The sequence below is a fragment of the Monopterus albus genome, unplaced genomic scaffold (genome assembly GCF_001952655.1).
Source record: "Monopterus albus unplaced genomic scaffold, M_albus_1.0 scaffold393.1, whole genome shotgun sequence".
NCBI classification, from domain to species: Eukaryota; Metazoa; Chordata; class Actinopteri; order Synbranchiformes; family Synbranchidae; genus Monopterus; species Monopterus albus.
In genome coordinates, this window is record NW_018128273.1 from 17511 (window position 1) to 36994 (window position 19484).

The 19484-nt window shown below is 38.7% G+C and overlaps 2 protein-coding genes across 6 annotated transcripts in view; both read right to left on the bottom strand.

The window, feature by feature from the left end:
* The window catches only part of clk2a (CDC-like kinase 2a), an 18022-nt gene extending 9707 nt beyond the window's left edge, over positions 1 to 8315 (bottom strand). The window contains exons 1-9 of the mRNA XM_020586011.1: positions 8265 to 8315; positions 6443 to 6636; positions 6027 to 6309; positions 3769 to 3859; positions 2828 to 2894; positions 2329 to 2445; positions 1867 to 2031; positions 1230 to 1326; positions 339 to 468 (exon numbers count right to left, since the gene is read on the bottom strand). Of these exons, the coding sequence (XP_020441667.1) occupies positions 339 to 468; positions 1230 to 1326; positions 1867 to 2031; positions 2329 to 2445; positions 2828 to 2894; positions 3769 to 3859; positions 6027 to 6309; positions 6443 to 6636; positions 8265 to 8267 (1147 nt within the window). The 5' untranslated portion in view covers positions 8268 to 8315. The remainder of the gene's footprint in view (positions 1 to 338; positions 469 to 1229; positions 1327 to 1866; positions 2032 to 2328; positions 2446 to 2827; positions 2895 to 3768; positions 3860 to 6026; positions 6310 to 6442; positions 6637 to 8264) is intronic.
* Positions 8316 to 9955: 1640 nt separating this feature from the next.
* LOC109951507 (histone-lysine N-methyltransferase SETDB1-A-like) lies at positions 9956 to 18372 on the bottom strand. Of its 5 annotated transcripts, none has more exons than XM_020586037.1 (10): positions 18042 to 18217; positions 17527 to 17599; positions 17004 to 17178; positions 14286 to 14386; positions 13593 to 14144; positions 13068 to 13235; positions 12518 to 12719; positions 12330 to 12403; positions 11004 to 11194; positions 9956 to 10891 (listed from the first exon to the last, which is right to left on the bottom strand). In XM_020586037.1, exons 3-10 carry the CDS (start codon positions 17171 to 17173, stop codon positions 10781 to 10783), a joined length of 1569 nt encoding a protein of 522 aa, XP_020441693.1. In that variant the 5' UTR covers positions 17174 to 17178; positions 17527 to 17599; positions 18042 to 18217; the 3' UTR covers positions 9956 to 10780. The 5 variants fall into 5 exon arrangements, with proteins under 5 accessions (XP_020441693.1, XP_020441692.1, XP_020441691.1 ...); XM_020586036.1 differs by having other exon boundaries at positions 17995 to 18217; XM_020586035.1 differs by lacking the exons at positions 17527 to 17599; positions 18042 to 18217 and adding an exon at positions 18229 to 18372.
* Positions 18373 to 19484: the final 1112 nt, after the last annotated feature.

Here is a 19484-nt window from a genome sequence, read left to right on the forward strand (position 1 = left end):
TTTCTCAGGTGTTCAAATACTTATGTTCAGCAGTGCAAGACAAATAAATTCTTTAAAAATCATACAATGTGATTTCCTGAATTTTTTTTTAATTCTGTCTCTCAGAGTGGGAATGCACCTACAATGTGAATTTCAGACCCCTCCATGATTTCTAAGTGGGAGAACTTGCAAAATCGCAGGGTGTTCAAATACTTCTGTTCCTCACTGTATGAGACAATACACTTTGATGTAAGTACCACCTAATTCCATAGTTCATATTTTGACTGGACCTGTGATTTGGACATGTTTTTCTGTCAAGTGGTGTTTTCAATTCATTTATGGCCTATAGTCATTCTCACCTAATATGACCTCGGGGGCACGGTAATGCCGTGTGGACACAATGGTGCTGTGGTGCTCGTGGTCAAAAGTGGCGCTGCCAAAGTCTACCACACGTACTGCGGTACTCTTAACAGTCCGCTCCTCTCGCTTCTGCAAAATAGAAAACATTTCTAAGAACCTCTGCGCTTAAAGAGCCCATGGCATGCTTTTCCTTAGTTTTTGACTCATCTACAACGTTACAATGGTGAATTATCTTCTTAGATGTGACCTAAAGCTTGAAGTAAGTTTAAAAAAAAACAAAAAACATGTTGCATGTCTGTTAATACCTTGTTTCTATAACTTTAAAGAGAATTGTTGTAAGGCTGGAGAAGTTACCATGTCTGCATTATGCCAGTTAAAATATGGGGTTTCTCAATTACCCACTTTGTTTACAAATCTTTTCATCAGTACATATACCACTGTTTACCCATTTGTGGAGGAGAAATTCAAATTAATGTCACTGCAGCTCATTGTGCTGTCCACTTTCAACAGCCCAGCAGCACGGGGTGTGCACATTTATGAACTCTCCTCTCATTTTTAAGAGGCTCTCTTGATTTTGTCATTCTAAAATAATCACAGAATATTTGGAGTTATGAGGGCTGCAAAGCTAATCTAGAGGCACCCAAGATTAAACTGGAAAATGATGTCTGAAAATTAGCAAAATGAGCATTCCATGGCCACTTAAAGCTGACCTTCCTCCAAACTCTTGTGCAAACTTTGTTGTAGTACTAGGTGTGCAATGGAAAATCTCAGTCTCACTTCATCAGCTTTCTTTTTTTCCCCCCCAAAATACAGCAGCAAGTATTTCATATTTATTCATTAGACCTCAAAGTGTTTATCACTTGTTTCCTTCGAACTCTGCTGCTACTTACCTTCTCTACATTGTATGACATTGTGAACTCTGAGTTGACAAACAGGATGTTCTCAGGCTTTAGGTCTGTATGTGTCAGCTTATTGTCATGGGGAGAACTATGGGGAGAAAAAAAAAAACAAAAACATCTATCTTCCCAGATTCAACACATTATTACAACATATACTTTTGTTTATAGCTTATAAGCTTATTAATCATAATCAATACAAAGGAGAGCATTTACAATAGTCAGAAGAGAAAGAAAAAAAAACAAAAAACAAAACCTAAACAGAATCCATGCAGATACTGACATGTGAAGCAGTACACTAAACAACTTAAAAGACCTGATAAGAACTTATTTGGAATTATTTCCTCCTGACAAGCTTACTAACCAAACAGATATTTCTCATTTGGAGCTATAATAAACAAGAACTGCTTTTAATCCAGCTGCTCCACATGATAAATATAACATTAGTGAATGAGTGTCTTTTGTTGGAAATTATTTATTTTAAGGAAATTAAGTCACAAAGCTTCATTATAAGAACATGAAAGTTCATGTTAGAGGTTATATTTGTTTCACTGATAGCATCCCTAATTATCCTAAACATTCAGGTTTGTTATGTATAAAATCGAATAGAGGACATAAGAAAAACTTACACTTCACAGCAAGACAGATCTGGTAGGCCATGTGCCTGACATGGCCAATTGAATAGGGCAGGTAGTTGTTTTCCTTTAGAAAGTCAAAGGTGCTGAGAGCTAGTAGCTCAAAGGAGATACACATGTGACCATGGTAGTCGAACCAATCATACATCTGCACGCAGAGGCTGCAAGGTAAACAAAGGGTTTGACAGCCATGAAGTGAATAGTTTGTGTGTTTACTGATACAACAGCTAAAGAATAGCATTTCTGGAATTCTGCAATAGAATTTCTTGGTAACTCTCAAACGCTTCCAGGAAAAGGTGAGGCTTTTCCAAACCTACCAATGTGAGCAAAACTATCAGCTGGTGACACTTGCCAATATTGGTGCAGCTCCAAAAGGGAAAATAGTGCAAGTTCAAGCAGTGTTTCTAAAGGATAAAGTTGATTTAGCTGCAGTGCCAAGGGACTTAGTCAAAACTCACAATTTGTTATCAGGGTCCTTCTCATTGATCTTCTCTAGTACATTGATTTCCAAGCGTGCTGCTTCCTTGTACTTCTCCACATTCTTTATAATTTTCAGAGCAACATGGCTTCCTCCCCTGTAAACATAAGAGGTAATAAAACAAAACGTGCATTAATCAATTAGTTTTCATGGGGGGCCAAAGTCACACCAGGCTGAGCTGCAAAAGTACTAATCTGCCTACAGTAAACTGTATCATATGATCAACAAAGGCAGGGGAAAAAAAAGAGGGAAAATCTGATAGCTTTTAATTAAACCTCCAGTAACTGAAAAAAGGAAACACTAGTAAACAACAGTAAAGGCAGGTGTTAAATACTGTTATTACAATCTCTGTAGCTCAGACCTGCTTCTTAAAAAAGTAAAATCAAGCACAATGAGCAAGAATTCCCTACAGAGGGTCTTGGAAATAAGACCTCAGAGGCTGACAGCAGTTGTTTTTCACCTTTAACTGACACACACACCTGCGATGGTCAATGCACTGCATCACCCTCCCAAAGGTTCCTTCCCCCAAAGTGCTGACAATCTCATCTGTAGCACAACACAGAGAGAAAAGGGAGAGAGAGGGGGGGAGCAGGGAAAGAAACAACAGAAGCATTAGACATGTGGACTTAAGCAGGAATACATAATGCAAGAGTGTAGACAGGCGTATCAACACTAGCGCCCATCCCCTTTTCAAACGGCTGCCTATTCAATCTGGCAGGCTTGAAACTGTTTGAGGTCATCTATGATAATCAGTGCAGATAATCAGTTGCGCTGCACTATGATAAGGGGGCAAATGTAAAGTGCTCCCTTCCTTTGATGGACAATTTGAGCCATCAAAAATGAAGGTAGGTCTTTTCAGGATGTGGCTGTCTTTGCCAAAATGGACACAGAATAATGTGTAAAACCGAATAATGGTTAGTATTTCTACTAAACAATGTATGATCCTTAAAATAAAGTGTTCTAATAAATTTACAGTTTATATGTGCATTGGCTGTTCTAGAAAAAGGCTAAATAGGTGCATGTGCATGTTAGACTTAAGATTAAAGAAAATCCCTGAAATCCTCACAGCACAAAAATATCTATCTTAAGTTACAGGGTTATAACTGTAACTGAGTTTTAATCTATAACACAACAGAGACAAACATCTGCAAATGCGATTCTATGTTTAGGAAAGTCAAGTAACCTGTGAAACATGGAAAATGCTCCACAGCATAAAATCCTAGAAGAAAAAGGAGAAGGTACCTAAAGTCCCTCCTAAAATATTCAACATTCTTGCAATCCACCCTGCTATTTCAGCTAGAGCGAAGAGCATTCTAGCAAGGCATCATCATCATCATCAGGCACTCCCATGTCATGTAAATGCTCTATGCTTTAATACTCATATGGAGAAGGGTTACGATAGAGTAGTGGCAGTGAGTACATCTCTCTTGCAGGACGTCCCCACTCCGACAGATCAGGTGCCCTTCCTCGTCGTCCCTCACACTCAGTGCCCGCGTCCGGCTGTCGCTCCGCTGTTTTCACACCCAAACCGCCATCAGCAGGTCACAACATGAACGAAGGGAACAGGGGGTTTTCAGGGACAGGCGCAGCCACGGCATCAGGCGGCACACGTAGACGAGGAGGGAGGAGGAGGATGGTGTTGGTAGTAGTTGATGTAGTTGTGGTTGTAGGTGGGTTTGGTGGTCATGGGGCGATTCACGCATGACACCACGTGAAGGAAATATATAACGATAGGGATATAGTGCAAGGGAACAAGTCAAAGATCACATGTTGTCCTCTGCTTAGCTCCCCCCTCTACCTTTAAAACACAGCTGCTTACAAACAAAGAAGCAACTGGCATATCCATTCATCAACGCAAAAACCAAATAAAACAGTAATATATCTAATTCAAAACTTATCAGGCTGACTTTAGATGAAAATAAAATGAGAGGACCATATGCAATCAAGCAGCAAAAACATAAAATCAACCCAGCATTTAGACTACATCAAAATCAACCCCTTGCTTACTTAAATTTACATTACGGAATACACAGGAGTAGTCAAAAGTCTAGGACATTTTAAATTTAAATCTACATTCAATTTAAATCTGAATTTTGTATGATGTTTGGTAGAACATTTTCACTTTTTCATCCTATCTACGCTCAAGTTTACAAGTGGCCAACCATCTACTACTACAGGCATTAAAACCTTTTGGAATACAACAGACAACATACTAAAATGGAATTAAGTGTGACCCGGGGCCTGTACCATGAAACCAGTTCAACTTTGTCTGGCTAACTCTGACTTCATTGAGTCTAACACTGGCCATCCGGGATAACCGGTACCCCAAAGCTGGTTATCAACTAGTTCTGTTAAGTTTGTGTTTTCCTATCGGCTATGAACACATTCATGTAAAAAAAGCAGAGTTGTCAACTACTAGCGACTTTGCCATAACCATGACTAAAGTACTGAACATAATGAGAAACAACAGTGATACCTGCAGGGAAATTCGTTTATAGCCTGAGCAAAAAGCGACAATACAGCAGGTGATCTGTAAACAATAGGCTATGGTCACATAACTAGAATAGAATAAAAATAAAAAAAACTATAATAAAGGTGCTACTAAATGAGTCTTGTTTGATGATAAAAAATATAAATATATTTTGATCATGTGTTGTAAAAACTGACCAACAGTTTCAGTTACTGGAGCAAAGAGGACAGGACAGTGCAGAGGAATTAAATCTAAAGGTCATATGTTCATTTATAATCATTAGAAATATTTAACACTGTATGGATTATTTTTCTAATTAAAACAAAACAATCACCATCACAGTATCCCCTCATGTTATTCAGAGCTACAGTGATGGAAGACTGTAAAAACAGTCAGGAATCAAATAATGTTTGTATATTTATACAGCAATGATCATCATGTAGGCTGTAGACTCCCTGAGTTTATTAGAAACTTTGCTTTAACCCAGACTGATCCATGAAAGCTTTATATAACACAGCATTTTGGCTGGTCTATGAAAATATCCATTTATTTATCACATTAATGAAAATTCTTTTGTCCCCGTCAGAATCTTGCAGAAATTATCACTCAGTTTTCCAGTGATCTGACTGGTCAGTGGTCAGGCTGCTGACAGGTTTTCTGTCCTGTGAACTTAACCTACTCAGGCATGTTAGCCATATATTATACAGTAAGTTACTGCAGTGACCAGCCTGATTCAAAATGAGCCAGCTTCATGGTACCAAAAAACCCAAGCTGAGCCAGAGCTTAACCGGATAAGCCATTAATATCGCTTCACGGTACAGGCCCCAGGTTTAACTAGCTTTGCAGCTTAGTCAAGAAATCTGGGGTAGGTGTGTATCGGAAAAGCAGCAAGAATTAGTGGCTGATCATGGTAAACTACAAAAAAAAAAAAAAAGAATGTTTGCCTAAAAATGAAAATGTTCTGCCAAAATGAATCAATGAATCAATTTAAGCAAAACCCACTTAAACAAAAATGTAAAAAAAAAAGTAATTAAAAAAGCCTCTGACAAAACAAAAACAAATCATAAAGAATGTACTACTTACCAATTCCAGGGGCTGTGAAGAATAAGTGGTTAGGAAAAGAGACAGAAAGAGCTGAGAGAAAGAGACAGAGATGGAAGTAGAGAGGATGAGGAGAATTAAAACACGTCGGGTCTGGCTGTACTCACCGAGGAGGATGGGCTATAGGACCTGGTTCTACGCCGCCTTCGTTTGTGCTTACGCCTGCTGCCTTTTCGCCCATACGATTCATCCCGCTCACGTTCCCTCTCACGACCACGGCGGTAGTCATACACGTTTGGAGAAAAGTCGCGTGGATAATAACTTTCAGCTGCTCCATGTGGCTCCCTTTCTCTGTCGCGGTCTCGATCTCGGCTCTGATCCAGTCGTCTGTATCCTTCATATCTTCGGTCAAATGGCCGGTGTTCCGTTGAGCGATTGTCATAACTACGACTGAATCAGACAACAGAAGCACACGCTGAAACCTAAAAACTGACAACCAATTAAACCTAAAAAGATCTACAGAATTGGTACAATATTTTCAGCATAACAAAGCAAACAAATCTCACTATACACATAAACATACCTCCTTGAGCGTACATAGCTTCCTTCCTGCCTATGCCCCCGTCCTCTTCTGTCCCTGTCTCTGTCACTGCTGGAGGTGTAAGTAGGTGATCTTCTGTGCCTGTGTCTTCGCCCTCTGTCCCTGTCCCTGTAACGATCTTGGTAACTGCTCCGACTGTCTCTGTCCGAAGAGGAGTATCGTCTAGTATGAGGCATCTAGTGGATTATTCAAAAGGACAAACAAAACAATATTCACTAAATTTAGAAAATAATGAGACAAATAGTCTTTAAAGTTCACTGAATTTTTGCAAAATTCAAGATTACTTGGAACAACTGCATTTTTTTTTATGTTAAGCTTGTTCAGTTTTCTTTCTTGCCAATTATTCACATCAGCAGAACTGGTATCCATTGCCAAACCCCAAGGGACTGGTGGGAGTTACCAGGAGGAGCCATTGTTGGTGACAAAAATAAACAAACACAAAACTAACTGAATAAGCAGTCAAAAGCAGTAATTTTTGGCACCACACATTCAGCGGTAGGTTATATTAAAATGTTGTAACTTCACTAAAAAAATAAAACAGTCCTTGAAAGCTCAAATTGGTCCTTAAAGTCTGATATGGAGAACTGACTGACAATGACAGCTTAGTGAACATGCAGCATTTGGTAAGGTAGGAATGCAGGAGACCTAACCTACGTTTGAATATTAACAGCTACCAACCACAGAAACACACATTTCAACACTACAACTTTACCGTGCATCAAGAGGAAGCATGCAACCACCAAATCTGTGCAAAAAATGTTGCAGCTAGACAATTGTTGAACTGGGCCTGAAAATAAGTAAAAGGGAATAGTGATCAAATGCGGGAACACAAGTTTAAAACTATGTTGAACGATCATATTTAATCAACAGCAACCCACCAGTGGTTAGCGTACCGTTAACGTAAATACAGCGTTGCATCAAACGGCTGGAATGTTAAAACTGTGAAAAACAGACTTGGAATTCACGAGTAATTGTTAACGCTATGCTAGTACCAGCTATCAGCTTGAACTAAACTAGCTAGCTAGCTGACTAGATTCATAGCATAAGAGTATTTGCTAACATTACAAGTTCATAATATAGCGTTACTTTTACCAGCGTAGCTAATGTTTTTTTTTTTCATACCTCGTTAAGACGATGAGTTAGTAACAATATCGTCAACGTTGTTAATTTCACCAAGCACCTGGACAACAAACAGTGTATTTTTCCCGTTTTCAAATTTCAGAATACCAACAACATATATAACTTTTAAACTCGAACCAGCTAGGTTAACTAACCAACGAGCGACGTACTAGCAGTTAGCATGTTCTGCTAGTAACACTAGCTAATGTAAATAATTTGACCGCCATCTTAGCTTAGCTACGTTCATTAGCTAAAGCTACTGTCTGTTATGCTAACCGTTTGGTTGCAGTGTGATTTATTCAACAGCACTAAACGACTGTATAGTTTTTTTTTGTTACCGTTTTAGCTGCGAGGCCTGTGCGTTTGTCCCACAAGAAATCCGTGGTGGCGTTCCAGTTCTATCTTTTTTCTTGCTAGCCCGATATTCAAATCTCTGATGCCACCAGCTATTTTCTATCCATCCAGTACGGCTAGTTCTGCTTCAGTCAGACTAGTGGTGTTAACGCCTCCCTGCACGAAAAATGTAATTCGGCCCTGTATGTAAGTTACACAGATGACCAGTAAGCTCACTACCCTCAATCAGCAACAAGTGTAAATGATGGATTTATAAATCTAAATGTCATATTTTCCCTGATTTAATACAAAATGTGATGGATTATTTTTCTAATTAAAACAAAACAATCACCATCACGGTGTCCACTCATGTTATTCGGAGCTACAGTGATGGAAGACTGTAAAAACAGTCAGGAATCAAATAATATTTGTGTATTTATACAGCAATGATCATCATGTAGGCTGTAGACTCCCTGAGTTTATTAGAAACTTTGCTTTAGCCCAGACTGATCCATGAAAGCTTTATACAACACAGCATTTTGGCTGGTCTATGAAAATATCCATTTATTTATCACATTAATGAAAACTCTTTTGTCCCTGTCAGTAAGCTCACTACCCTCAATCAGCAACAAGTGTAAATGATGGATTTATAAATCTAAATGTCATATTTTCCCTGATTTAATACAAAATGTGATGGATTATTTTTCTAATTAAAACAAAACAATCACCATCACAGTATCCCCTCATGTTATTCAGAGCTACAGTGATGGAAGACTGTAAAAACAGTCAGGAATCAAATAATATTTGTATATTTATACAGCAATGATCATCATGTAGGCTGTAGACTCCCTGAGTTTATTAGAAACTTTGCTTTAACCCAGACTGATCCATGAAAGCTTTATATAACACAGCATTTTGGCTGGTCTATGAAAATATCCATTTATTTATCACATTAATGAAAACTCTTTTGTCCCTGTCAGTAAGCTCACTACCCTCAATCAGCAACAAGTGTAAATGATTGATTTAATACAAAATCTGATATTCATGGTATTTTATTTAACCTAATGTGTGGTCTCGAAGTCAGAAATCTGACTTTGACTTGACTTACTAAATTAAACTTTTGACTTGACTCTCAAAAGTATTTCAACTTTTCTTACTATTTTAATTTACTACCTTACAATGGATCAAAAAAGACTTTCTATTTTTGACCTACCTGACAATTTTGAATTAGTATCCAAAGCTGGATTAAACAAAAATTGTTGTTGGGCACCTATTGACCACCTCTATTCAGTTTCATTATTTCCAAGGATCCAGAAATCAATTAGTAATCTCCATCTGAAATTATCTGAGCAATCAGTTAATTGACTGATATAAAATTCCTTGGTCACAGTGTTTCTTCTAATTGACACAGGAGACCAGAGTTTGATTCCTGGATGTAACCTACCTCCAGTGGTCCTCAGACAAGACCCCATAACGCTTCATCCTGATTTCCTCTGATATGACAGTGACATGAACTAAGAGTCCAGCTCAAACATCACTCTTGATTAATAAGGTCTGCACCAGATATTGGAGAACAAAGACCAACCTCACAGATGGGAAAGAGATGACAATCCGGATTCATGAACTTTTTGCTGGACAATTAATTTTCCATGGCAGTATCTGATAATATTCATTCATTCATTCATTCATTTTCTACCGCTTAGTCCATGAACGGGGTCAGCCAATCCATCGCAGGGCTAACACATAGGCGAACAACCACACACACACGCACGCACACGCACTCCTACGGGCAATTTAGAGACACCAATCAACCTAAACTGCATGTCTTTGGACTGTGGGAGGAAGCCGGAGTACCCGGAGAGAACCCACGCAAGCACGGGGAGAACATGCAAACGGTGCTAACCAGTGCGCCACTGTGCTGCCCATATCTGATAATATAGACTACCTAATGCCTTTGTAATAAATGCATCAAAACTATTCAACTCCATTGTTTGTTAGATTCTCCATGTAACATCCAGACCTGTTGGGTTAATAAAAGTCTTAAATTGCAACATGTCTATTGTGCCTTTGTGGAATATTTTTAATTATTTGAAGGATGTCGACATGTTTCATTATTTTCTATTTGCTGTAGTGCATTATACAAATATAATGGCTAGAGACAGATACTGAGAATTAAACCTCTTGTAAGCACTGATGTGAATAAGCACTGACTGATATATTATTTAGGTTAAAGTCAGGGTGCAGATTCCCTTATCATTTTAACGAATTACACTATTGAAACATCCCAACTCTTAGTGAGCCGAGTAAGAAAATATCAGGGGAGATCAGTGGGATGCTGTGAGCACTATCAGAGACAGAAGTAAGTGAGGAAATGTACACTTTAATTAACTGTTTAGTTAGCTAATATACTTCTGACATAACATTTTGACATTTTATTTTAACCATGTCTTTGCATTTATTTATTTTCTTTGCTGGCGTCCATAGTTTGTGGATTTCATGTTCAACCTAGTTGCCGCTTTGTTTTTAATCTCATTTATGACTTAACAAGTTTAAAATAAAAACATCTAAAAAGAAAATGACAATTACTTTTATTTAACACTAAAATAGATGAATGTGAATATAAACAAACAACAGCTTTTTGGTGGTTTTAGGGGACTGGTCGTTTTCAGCTACTCTAACATGAATCCCGATCCTGTCCAAGTCCACACAACAGCATTGGCTTTTGGCACAGTGGCCTGAATGTTATGTGAATGCATACTTTCAGCTCCGGCAGAGAAAGAGTCAACTGTGGTAACTCTTTGGGCCCAAATTGCACCTGACGGGCAAGTTTCATTTAAATCAGTGGGACTCCTCCTTGCTATTCTCCAGTCAGTTCTTCTTGTCTCTCTCCTCCTTTTTCGACTCCAGATGTTCCATCATATTAATCATGTATTCCAAGCGCATGGAGCCTCGGTAGATCCACTCCTTATGTTGATCTTTCTGAATATGACAACACAAACTACTATGGGACACAGTCTAAATAAATATAACTGTAAAAGGATAAAGAATTAAGTTGGAAAAATACTTGAGACTGAGGTCTAAAGGTACTGACCTGAAAAACAACCTCTATCAGGCTGCAGTCAACAGTCAGCACCTCACACATCTGCTGGGTTCCATTAAGTTCTGCATTAATTTGCTGTCCCTGCCTGTATTGTGTCACAGGTGGGAATGGCCAGACCTTCAAATACTGCCTCATGAACTTCCTGTGAGCGTCGTCTTCAATATCTTCCAAAGGGTCAGTCACTGTCAAAAAACAAAAACAGCATGTCAGTTTACTGACAGTAAAACAGTGGGTATTGTGTTCAACAGTGGTTGAAAAGGTGGAAGAATGTGGGGATGACTGTTGCTGTGTACAGATGAAACACTCTGAAGCCTCAAAAGACAATAACTCAACACAACTTATACTTTTTTTTGCAATGAATTTATGATAAACTAAAGCACTGAAGCAATTACATTATCCACAGTAACTTATAGGCCAAGTTCAATACATTGTGGTTTCATTATTATATTATGTATTTAATACATATTATTGCCTTATATTTTATTTATTTCAGTGATTATATACTGTACAAGTTCCATGCTTGCAGTATTGCTATAGATAATTCAGTGCATTGCATTTAAGGAGCAAAATAGAAAACTGATGCAATAAACCACTCAACAGAAAAATGTTTTTTTTGATTCTCCAGAGGAAACAATATTTGCACTTTTGCAGTAAATAAAAATGCAGCAACAGCTCTGGTGGTGCTGAACTGATCCTCAACACAGCCCCCTTTGTTTCACTGTAGAAGTTGAGAAGCAGCCGATCTGTTTGCTATGCTAAGCATTTAGGTTAGTAAGACTACAGTAAGATCACAATGTCATAGCAGAAGATTTAAATAATTAATGATGCTGCCACTGCAGTGTTAACATGCTTAAATTGCACACATCTCCTTTTTCTATGTGGAGATATATCAATCCTGTTGTTGTTTGATGGTCACAGCAATTTTCTTAAGTCACAGAAAAGGAGCTACATTTTACATTTGTTTGGTCAGTGTGGGACAGCATCTGATTGGATGTTCCAAGCCAGAAGTGTGAGCGTTGCCAGTGCTGTGATGAAGTAAACAAAGCTGATCTGAGAGACTAGCTTTGCCCGGTGCCATCTGGATGTCAGGAGGCAGAGTCCCTGCATCAACCTATCATATTAATTGACATCTGCTGCCTTTACTTCTTACTAGAAATAAAGCCAAGTAAGGGATTTCTGAGCTCAAACCAACAAGTTTTCTAGGTCATAATTTTCGAAAACAGCTCTGACACTTGAAAAAATGTATACAACTTTCTGAAGGAATGACCTCAAGTCTGAAACAAGTTTTTAAAAAAGCTCTCTACACCATAGACTTACATGGTCTGCAAACCAGGTGAAGTAAAGGTAAGCCAACATAGACTGGCACGTGATCATCAACAAAAACCAGGAACCTGGAAAATAGAAGGTTTGTCATCAAATCATACTTTGGCTAATAAAGCTTTTATTTAGAAGTCTGCTTATATTGATTATAAATAAAGGGAGAATTATATTAAAAAAAGATACACCTCATGCGATTTTTTCTGGAGGGGAGCTCTGCCAGAATGCCAGGGCAGAACTGGGGCTGGTCACCTTGACTCTTAACCACCACACGAGCACCGATATACAGTTGCCCCAGCTTTGGCATGATGTCAAAGGCAATGTGGTGACCGGACACTAGGCTCTTCCCTTTCTCATCAAAAATCACCTTGTATTTCACCCTACCATCTTCTGCAAAGAAAAAAAAAAACACTTCTCATAAGCAGTGTCCAAGTTTGCTTCAACATGAGCATCTGGTTGAATCTACTGTAGCTTTCTCTCCATCTCTGCATCAGGAGGTTGTGGTACCTACATCTCCGTATATTAATATATATTTCTGGCCACATGATACCTGAACTTTTCTTTTTGTGGCACCGAAAACTTCTACAGAAGAAAAGTTAAAGTACATATTCAAATATCTACTAGCTCTCTCTTCTTATTTAAGATAATTAAAAACAGTTTGTCATTCTGTGAAAGGGCTGTACATCATGGTCCCCATCACTAAATCCCAAAGGCATCATAATTTAGAACAATTCTTACCCTTTGTTAGTATTTCCACAAGTTTCCCCCTTTGCCAGTTCATGGCCTTCTTCCTAGCCAGGACATACATGTTCACATTGATCTCTCCTGGTGGCATAGTAGGGACAACCCTGGTGGTTTCATCAGTGGACTTGGAAAGAACTGATGCTATGCACGCAGGTTTTAACCCTGTCAAGATTTTTTCAAAAATGTTAATAAACAGGCGACAAAGTGTGTGTTGACTGCATGTCATTCTTTGAGTGCGTGTTAAAGGAATACTAATACAATTTCCAGATACTCTGCACCCGTTGCATTCCTTCCACTATGTGTAAAGATGGAAGAATCTTTTGTTTAAATCACTAAAAGAGGAACTCCTTTACTGCTTTGTAGTGAAATACACTGTAGATAATGTCATATATTTTCATGCTTTTTTAAATGACAAGAATATGAATTAAATTTAAAAAATTCAGGCTCAGAAATAAAGTAACTGATACAGAAAGAAAAGATGCTTATATATGGGTGTGGTGTGTTGACTGTGGCTTTTACCATTGGTATTTCCTGGTGCTGTCAAAGTTTTTGTGCTGGCCTGGGGCACTGGTGTTTTTTCTGTACTGCTCTTGGCATCAGAATCTGCGTTGGCTTGTGGCGACGAAGTTTCTGCTGCATCGCTCGTAGCACTTGTATTAGTCCTTGTTTGAGGTGTTGCAAGATTCTTAAAAAGTTTTTCTTTCTTTGTGTCTATTTTTCTCCTCCTTTTTGACCCAGTCTTAAAACTTGACTCAGAAAAATCAGAATCGCTTGAGTCATCTTCTGGTTCCCACTGCATATCAGAATCCATACTGATTAAGGATTCGTGTTCACTGTCATCACCCACAGGTGCTAGCTGGCATAGAGCATCAATCTTGCGCTGAGGCAATCTGGTCAACACCACCACTGGTTTTCTTATTAAGCTGGCAGAGCGTTTTGTGCCATTGTCTCCATTTATTTTATCCGTGTCCTTCTGCTTTGGTAACAGAGGAGTATGGCCTTTAGTAGCTGGAGTACAACGGACATGAGTCTCAAAATCAACGGAGTCACATGAGGGTCGAGGTGTATTTCCTACAAAGGTAAAAATCCTAAGTTAAATTGTTACTTTCAAACAATCTAAAATAAGTCAGCGTGCCTCTCTGAAAATGAGCGAGCATTTATTAGTGGACACAGACACACCAACAGTACATTTACAAATGATGTGCATCATACCACAGTCAGCGATATTGTCATCATCAGAATCTGTGTCTCTGTACTCCAGTCCCAGCAGAGAGTACTGTTTCTTCACAACTGCTTCGCATGCTGCCACAGACCTGCAAGACATCAGCGTTACCAATCAGCATAATCTGTTGGCATTGGTACCTCTTGTGTAGACGTTACAATGAGTCACAGCAGACAACTGGTACTGTATTTTGGATTTAAGAAGACAAACTAGTGTGGCTCAAGGTGCACTCAACTTTCCCTCTCAACCATCAGTCAAACACTTCATAAACACTATTTTAGGAAGCATTGCAGGCTAAGTGCTGAACTTTCAGATTATGCAGAGCGGAAATCAATCAACCCCCCCTGTGCTGTAATCACTGCACAAGCAGAACCTGTTAGTACACACCTTAGCACTGCCGACTGGCTAGTTCTGATGTCCCCATGTTACCCAGCTAAGTTTTGTTCAGGAAAATAATCACAGAAAACAAAATACTATAGTCAGTGGGTGAATGCATTAAAGCCGCTCTAATCAGAAAGCCCTTATTATCATTGCACAAGGGAATACAATGAAAATAGCGGTGGCACTCAAGTGATGTACTTATAACAAATAAACACAAGACACAGGACATTCAATAATGATAAAAATGCAATGAATAAAAACATAAAACTATCACTGCACATGTAAATAATTTAAAGTGCAGCACAGTGCTCAGTGGATAGTAGCATGGCAGTAGTTAACATTATTTGATGTTACGTTTATTTAGTGTGCTGATGGCTGTGGGAAAGAAAATGTTTCTAAGTCTGGTAGTTCGTGTCTTTGCAGCTCTGTAACATCTGCCAGAAGGCAGCAGTTCACAGAGATGATGGCCAGGGTGGGAGGGGTCTTTTAGGCCATGTTGAGGTAGCGTGATGTGGTGAGTTCGTCCGGGGGGTGCAAGGGGAAGCCAATGATCTAGCTGCAGACTTAATGGCTGTTTTCAGAGCCTTTTCGAAATGCAGTATCTGAGGATGCTCTCAATGGTTGCCCTATAAAATGCCACCAGTAGCTTCCTGCACACGTTTCTCCTCCTGAGCACAATAAAGAAGTGTAGCCTCTGTTGTGCTCTTTTTACAGTCCACAGATACATGGACTTCCAGGAATTTAAGTCTGTCCCCTTTCCACGCATGCTCGATTAATGTAGAGGGCGGGCAGGTCTTTGTAACATTTCTTCCTGAAGTCCAGTATCATTTCCTTTGTCTTTGTGTTGTTTAGTGTCAAGTTATTCACTGAGCACCATTCTGACAATCTCTGTACCTCGTCCCCGTAACACCATTCATGAAATTTTTGTAAAAAAAAAAAAAAAATCCCAGAAGCAGGCACTGTGAAAGATTCAGAGAACAGAGGTGTTTGAAGCAGAGGGGAGAAAGGAAGAAAGAAAAAACTGTCCACACAGTCTGTGTGGAAGAGGAACTGCCTGGAACTCACCCCAGCTATCACATCAGTCCCTGCCCGCATAACACAGATTCTGAGTAGAAGTCCCAATACTGTGCTGCAACCATTAACAGCATTACAAAATAATAGTGAAAGGAAAGGGGGATATAAAGCTGGTTAAATAAAAGTAAGATGAATAAGAAGATTTATGTTAGAAGGCTTTTCATTAGCAGACTGTTGAATGAAAAGGAAGCGGGAGGGAATGTTCAAAGATATTTTATTTAATACTGTTCAGATTAGGGATGTTATGGATTGAAATCAAAATAAAAGGAGTGAACAGGTTGTTCTAGGAACAATATGTAAGAAAGAGAAAATAAAACATTTACTAAAAGAAAGTTTATATTAGCACTGCTGCCTCAATCAACTAAGAAATAGAATTTTACTAATGCCACAGGAAATTCTGGTACTGAAGGTGCATAAAGGTACAGCTCACAAGAATAATGAGTAAATTAGTCTCAAATAGAATGTAATAAAAGTAGATAAAATACTAAGAAGTGAAATTAATATAGGAAAATGCTATGCTATTTGCTGATAGATGTGAGTGAGCAAACTCAGCTTCTGTCTAAGTTACATACTACTACTAGCACTATATTAATGTCTAACTATTTATGTTTGTACAGCATCAATGTTAGCAAAACTGGTGTGTATGCCCAGGACTTTCATATCACAGAACAAACAACATTACATATTGACATCGCCTGTACCATAATGTTATGATCACAGAAGGCAAAGCACCTGCGGCAGACGGCCTGCTGCAGGCTCTCTCCTCTGACTGAGCTCTGCGTTGTTTTCATCCAAAATGCACTCCAGCAGAAACAAGGTGAACAAACACCAATAGCAACTCTGTTTCTCATCTAGCGGGACCCTGAGGGAGTTAAGCCTACAGTATGTAGAAATGACGGAAATTATATTTGATTTAAACACATATGCAATTAATAACAAAACAGTGATGGGGACAATTTTAGGTAATCGGACAAGTAGTAGGGGCATGTCCCTACCGCTTCTACCATAAATTACACCCACAGTTGCAACCCTACTTGCTCATTAGTCTCACTTTGTCTCTCAGTTTGAGGTTATTTCACTTTTATTTTTGTTTGGGTTTGGGTGTTTCAGTGTTGCTCTTATGTGCTAGTGATGCTCTTTCCTTTGAGTTTGCTATTTATCAGTTGTTTTGCTTTCTCATTTCCAATGGTACACAAGTCCTAAGTGAGACATGTTAATCATGGCCCAAAAGGAAATAAAGATATAAAACTCACTTGCAAAGCTTCATGAGGCAGATGGCTTGTTTTTCCCTCTTTTCCAGCAGAGACTGCAGCTGCCTGCATCTTTCCAACACATCTGGGGAGATCAGGTCACTGTTTTGTACTTCCTCTCTGATCCAATTTTGGATCTCATCTTTGCTCATTTCCATCTCATCCCCCTCCATAATCACTGCAAAACACAAGGTTTCAAATCACATAAGAACATTTTTTGTAACAATCTCTTCAGATGAAGTAAAAAAGTTATGGTCATTTGAAGCTTTTGGGGAAATTTTTAACTAGTATGCGGGTCTTGTGTTTTGTAACGAAGAAACATGTCACCCTGTACAGCGGTGCGCTTCACTGATGTGTATTTAAATGTTTCTGAACAACAATAGAGGACTATGGCACAGATTAATAAAATAAGGCAGGTTGGAGACTGACAGACATTAACCCTGAACAGAGGTAATTCAATGCTGGTTTTAGTTCCTGTATGTGGATCATTGAAAACACAATTAACATAGAAAATGACCAACATTACCCTTTAAAACTAGGCTAGATGTTGACACAGGCGTCCTCTACAAGTACACAAAGTGGAGGACTGGTGTCCCAAACTGTAGGCCAGCAGCAGATACAACTGGGTTTAAGAATGGCAAATTTGTGTTTAATCAAATTATGTAGACCGACATGATATGGAGCAAACCCGGGGCTCCCAGGCAGTTACCCACTGCGCAATCCAACTGTGTTTATCCTGTTAAAATTTGATAAAATTACAGTAGGGCACTGGTCTAGAACCAGCAGTAAAACCGAGAGGGATATCACAAAATCATGCACATCTTTAACTCAGATTGAAGGAATGCATAGATCAACTTTATCCCTTCAGACGATTATTATGAAAACGATGTCAAATTCTGCGTATAACGTTAAATAGCATCATTCTGCACAGGAAAAGATCAAACATTCAAATGAATTAACAATAAGTAAAACACGTTTTTAAAAGAAACTTTACCAGCTTGTAGTAAAACAAGACGCTAAAATTGGCTAAAGAACACGCACATTTAGCGCGAGATTGTGATTGACCGTTAGCTAAACCACTCCACGCTTTTCTTAATTGGAGACTGGGGGGAATATCCCAGCTACATTTGCCAAATCCATCGATTAGCTCTTCCGTAAAGCCTTTTCGATTGTGGAAGAAAATTTATTTTATGTTAAATGTTTTATGCTACCCCAATTCAAATCATACCTTCCGCTAGCTTCTAGCGATGTGCCTTCCAGTACTATTTTCTTTGTTTCATGCTGCTGTTCCAAATCAAGCCAAGAAGAGCTCACTACCGCCCCCCGCTGTGCCCTCCAGGGAACCACCAACACTTTCACCTTGTTGCCACTCGATAAGAAAAATACATCCCGCCCTGCACTCGGTGAAAATACTCAAATCGTTTACTTAAGCAAAAGTAGCAATACCAGTGTGTAAAAATACTGTTACAAGTAGAAGTCCTGCAAATAAAACATTTCCTTAATTTAAAAAAGTCTGTGCAGATTCTCAGTCATCCAGGTCATAGTAAGATGGAAAAAAAAACTTCAACTGGACTAGATTTCTAGGTTGACTAAATAGGGGTGGTGGACTAAGACACAACTTGTCATCCATCTACAATCCTTTTTTGAGATCTCTGCCCAAACATGCCCACCAGGACAACAGGCGTCGGTCCACAAGGGAGGATTCAGACAGGTAACGACTCTCACCGACACTGGGCTACAACGACTCAGTCATTAAGGGACATTGTTGGCCTTCAAAGGACTGAAACATTACCGAGGAGGATAAATGTCTCCGGCTCAACACCAGTCAGTCAGAACTGATGAAGCTCTTGGATGAGAGGTGAAATGTCTTCAATCTAGAAATCTAGTCCCGTTGATTTGAAGTTTTTTCAGCTTAATTTAAAGAACTAAAGTATTAGCATCACTATATACTTAGGCATTAGACAGAATAGCACATTTCACATTAATGTATTTATTTTATTTGTATTATGTATTAGCTGTACAAAGGGTTCCTTAAGGTGACAATTCTTAAAATATCAAATTATCTTCAAATTAAGTAGAATGCGATGAATACATGAAATTCCTCTGATTTTAATTTCAGTGTTGATCAGTAGTTTTTTTCTAAACTTACCTGGGTTTGCTAAATACTTTATATTTTGAACAAGCCACTAGCTAATAGAGCTTTTTATACATTTGTATGAATAGGCCACTCTTGATTTATCACAATAAAACTAATTTCCTGTGCTCCTCTGATAACTTAGAAATTTAAATACAGTGTTATTAGAGCTCTTCTGTCATGGATATACATACTAACTTTTGTCAGAGCAGTCATGTCGACTCAGCTGCCATGTTACATCTCCTAATATTTATTAAAGGTTCCTCAAACATATGGACGAGATGTTTTAAGCAGATGGAAGTTGAACAAGATTGAGAAACTAGATTTTTATACATCATTAGAAATGAGGC

Bases quoted from the DNA above. Each gene is read 5' to 3' on its own strand.
- LOC109951507 (XM_020586035.1), bottom strand. From the start codon at position 17,173: ATGGAGGGGGATGAGATGGAAATGAGCAAAGATGAGATCCAAAATTGG. The intron at 14,145-14,285 runs GTATGATGCACA...TTACCTTTGTAG, and splicing joins TGACAATATCGCTGACTGTG to GAAATACACCTCGACCCTCA. The intron at 12,720-13,067 runs GTAAGAATTGTT...TTTTCTTTGCAG, and splicing joins TGTGGAAATACTAACAAAGG to AAGATGGTAGGGTGAAATAC.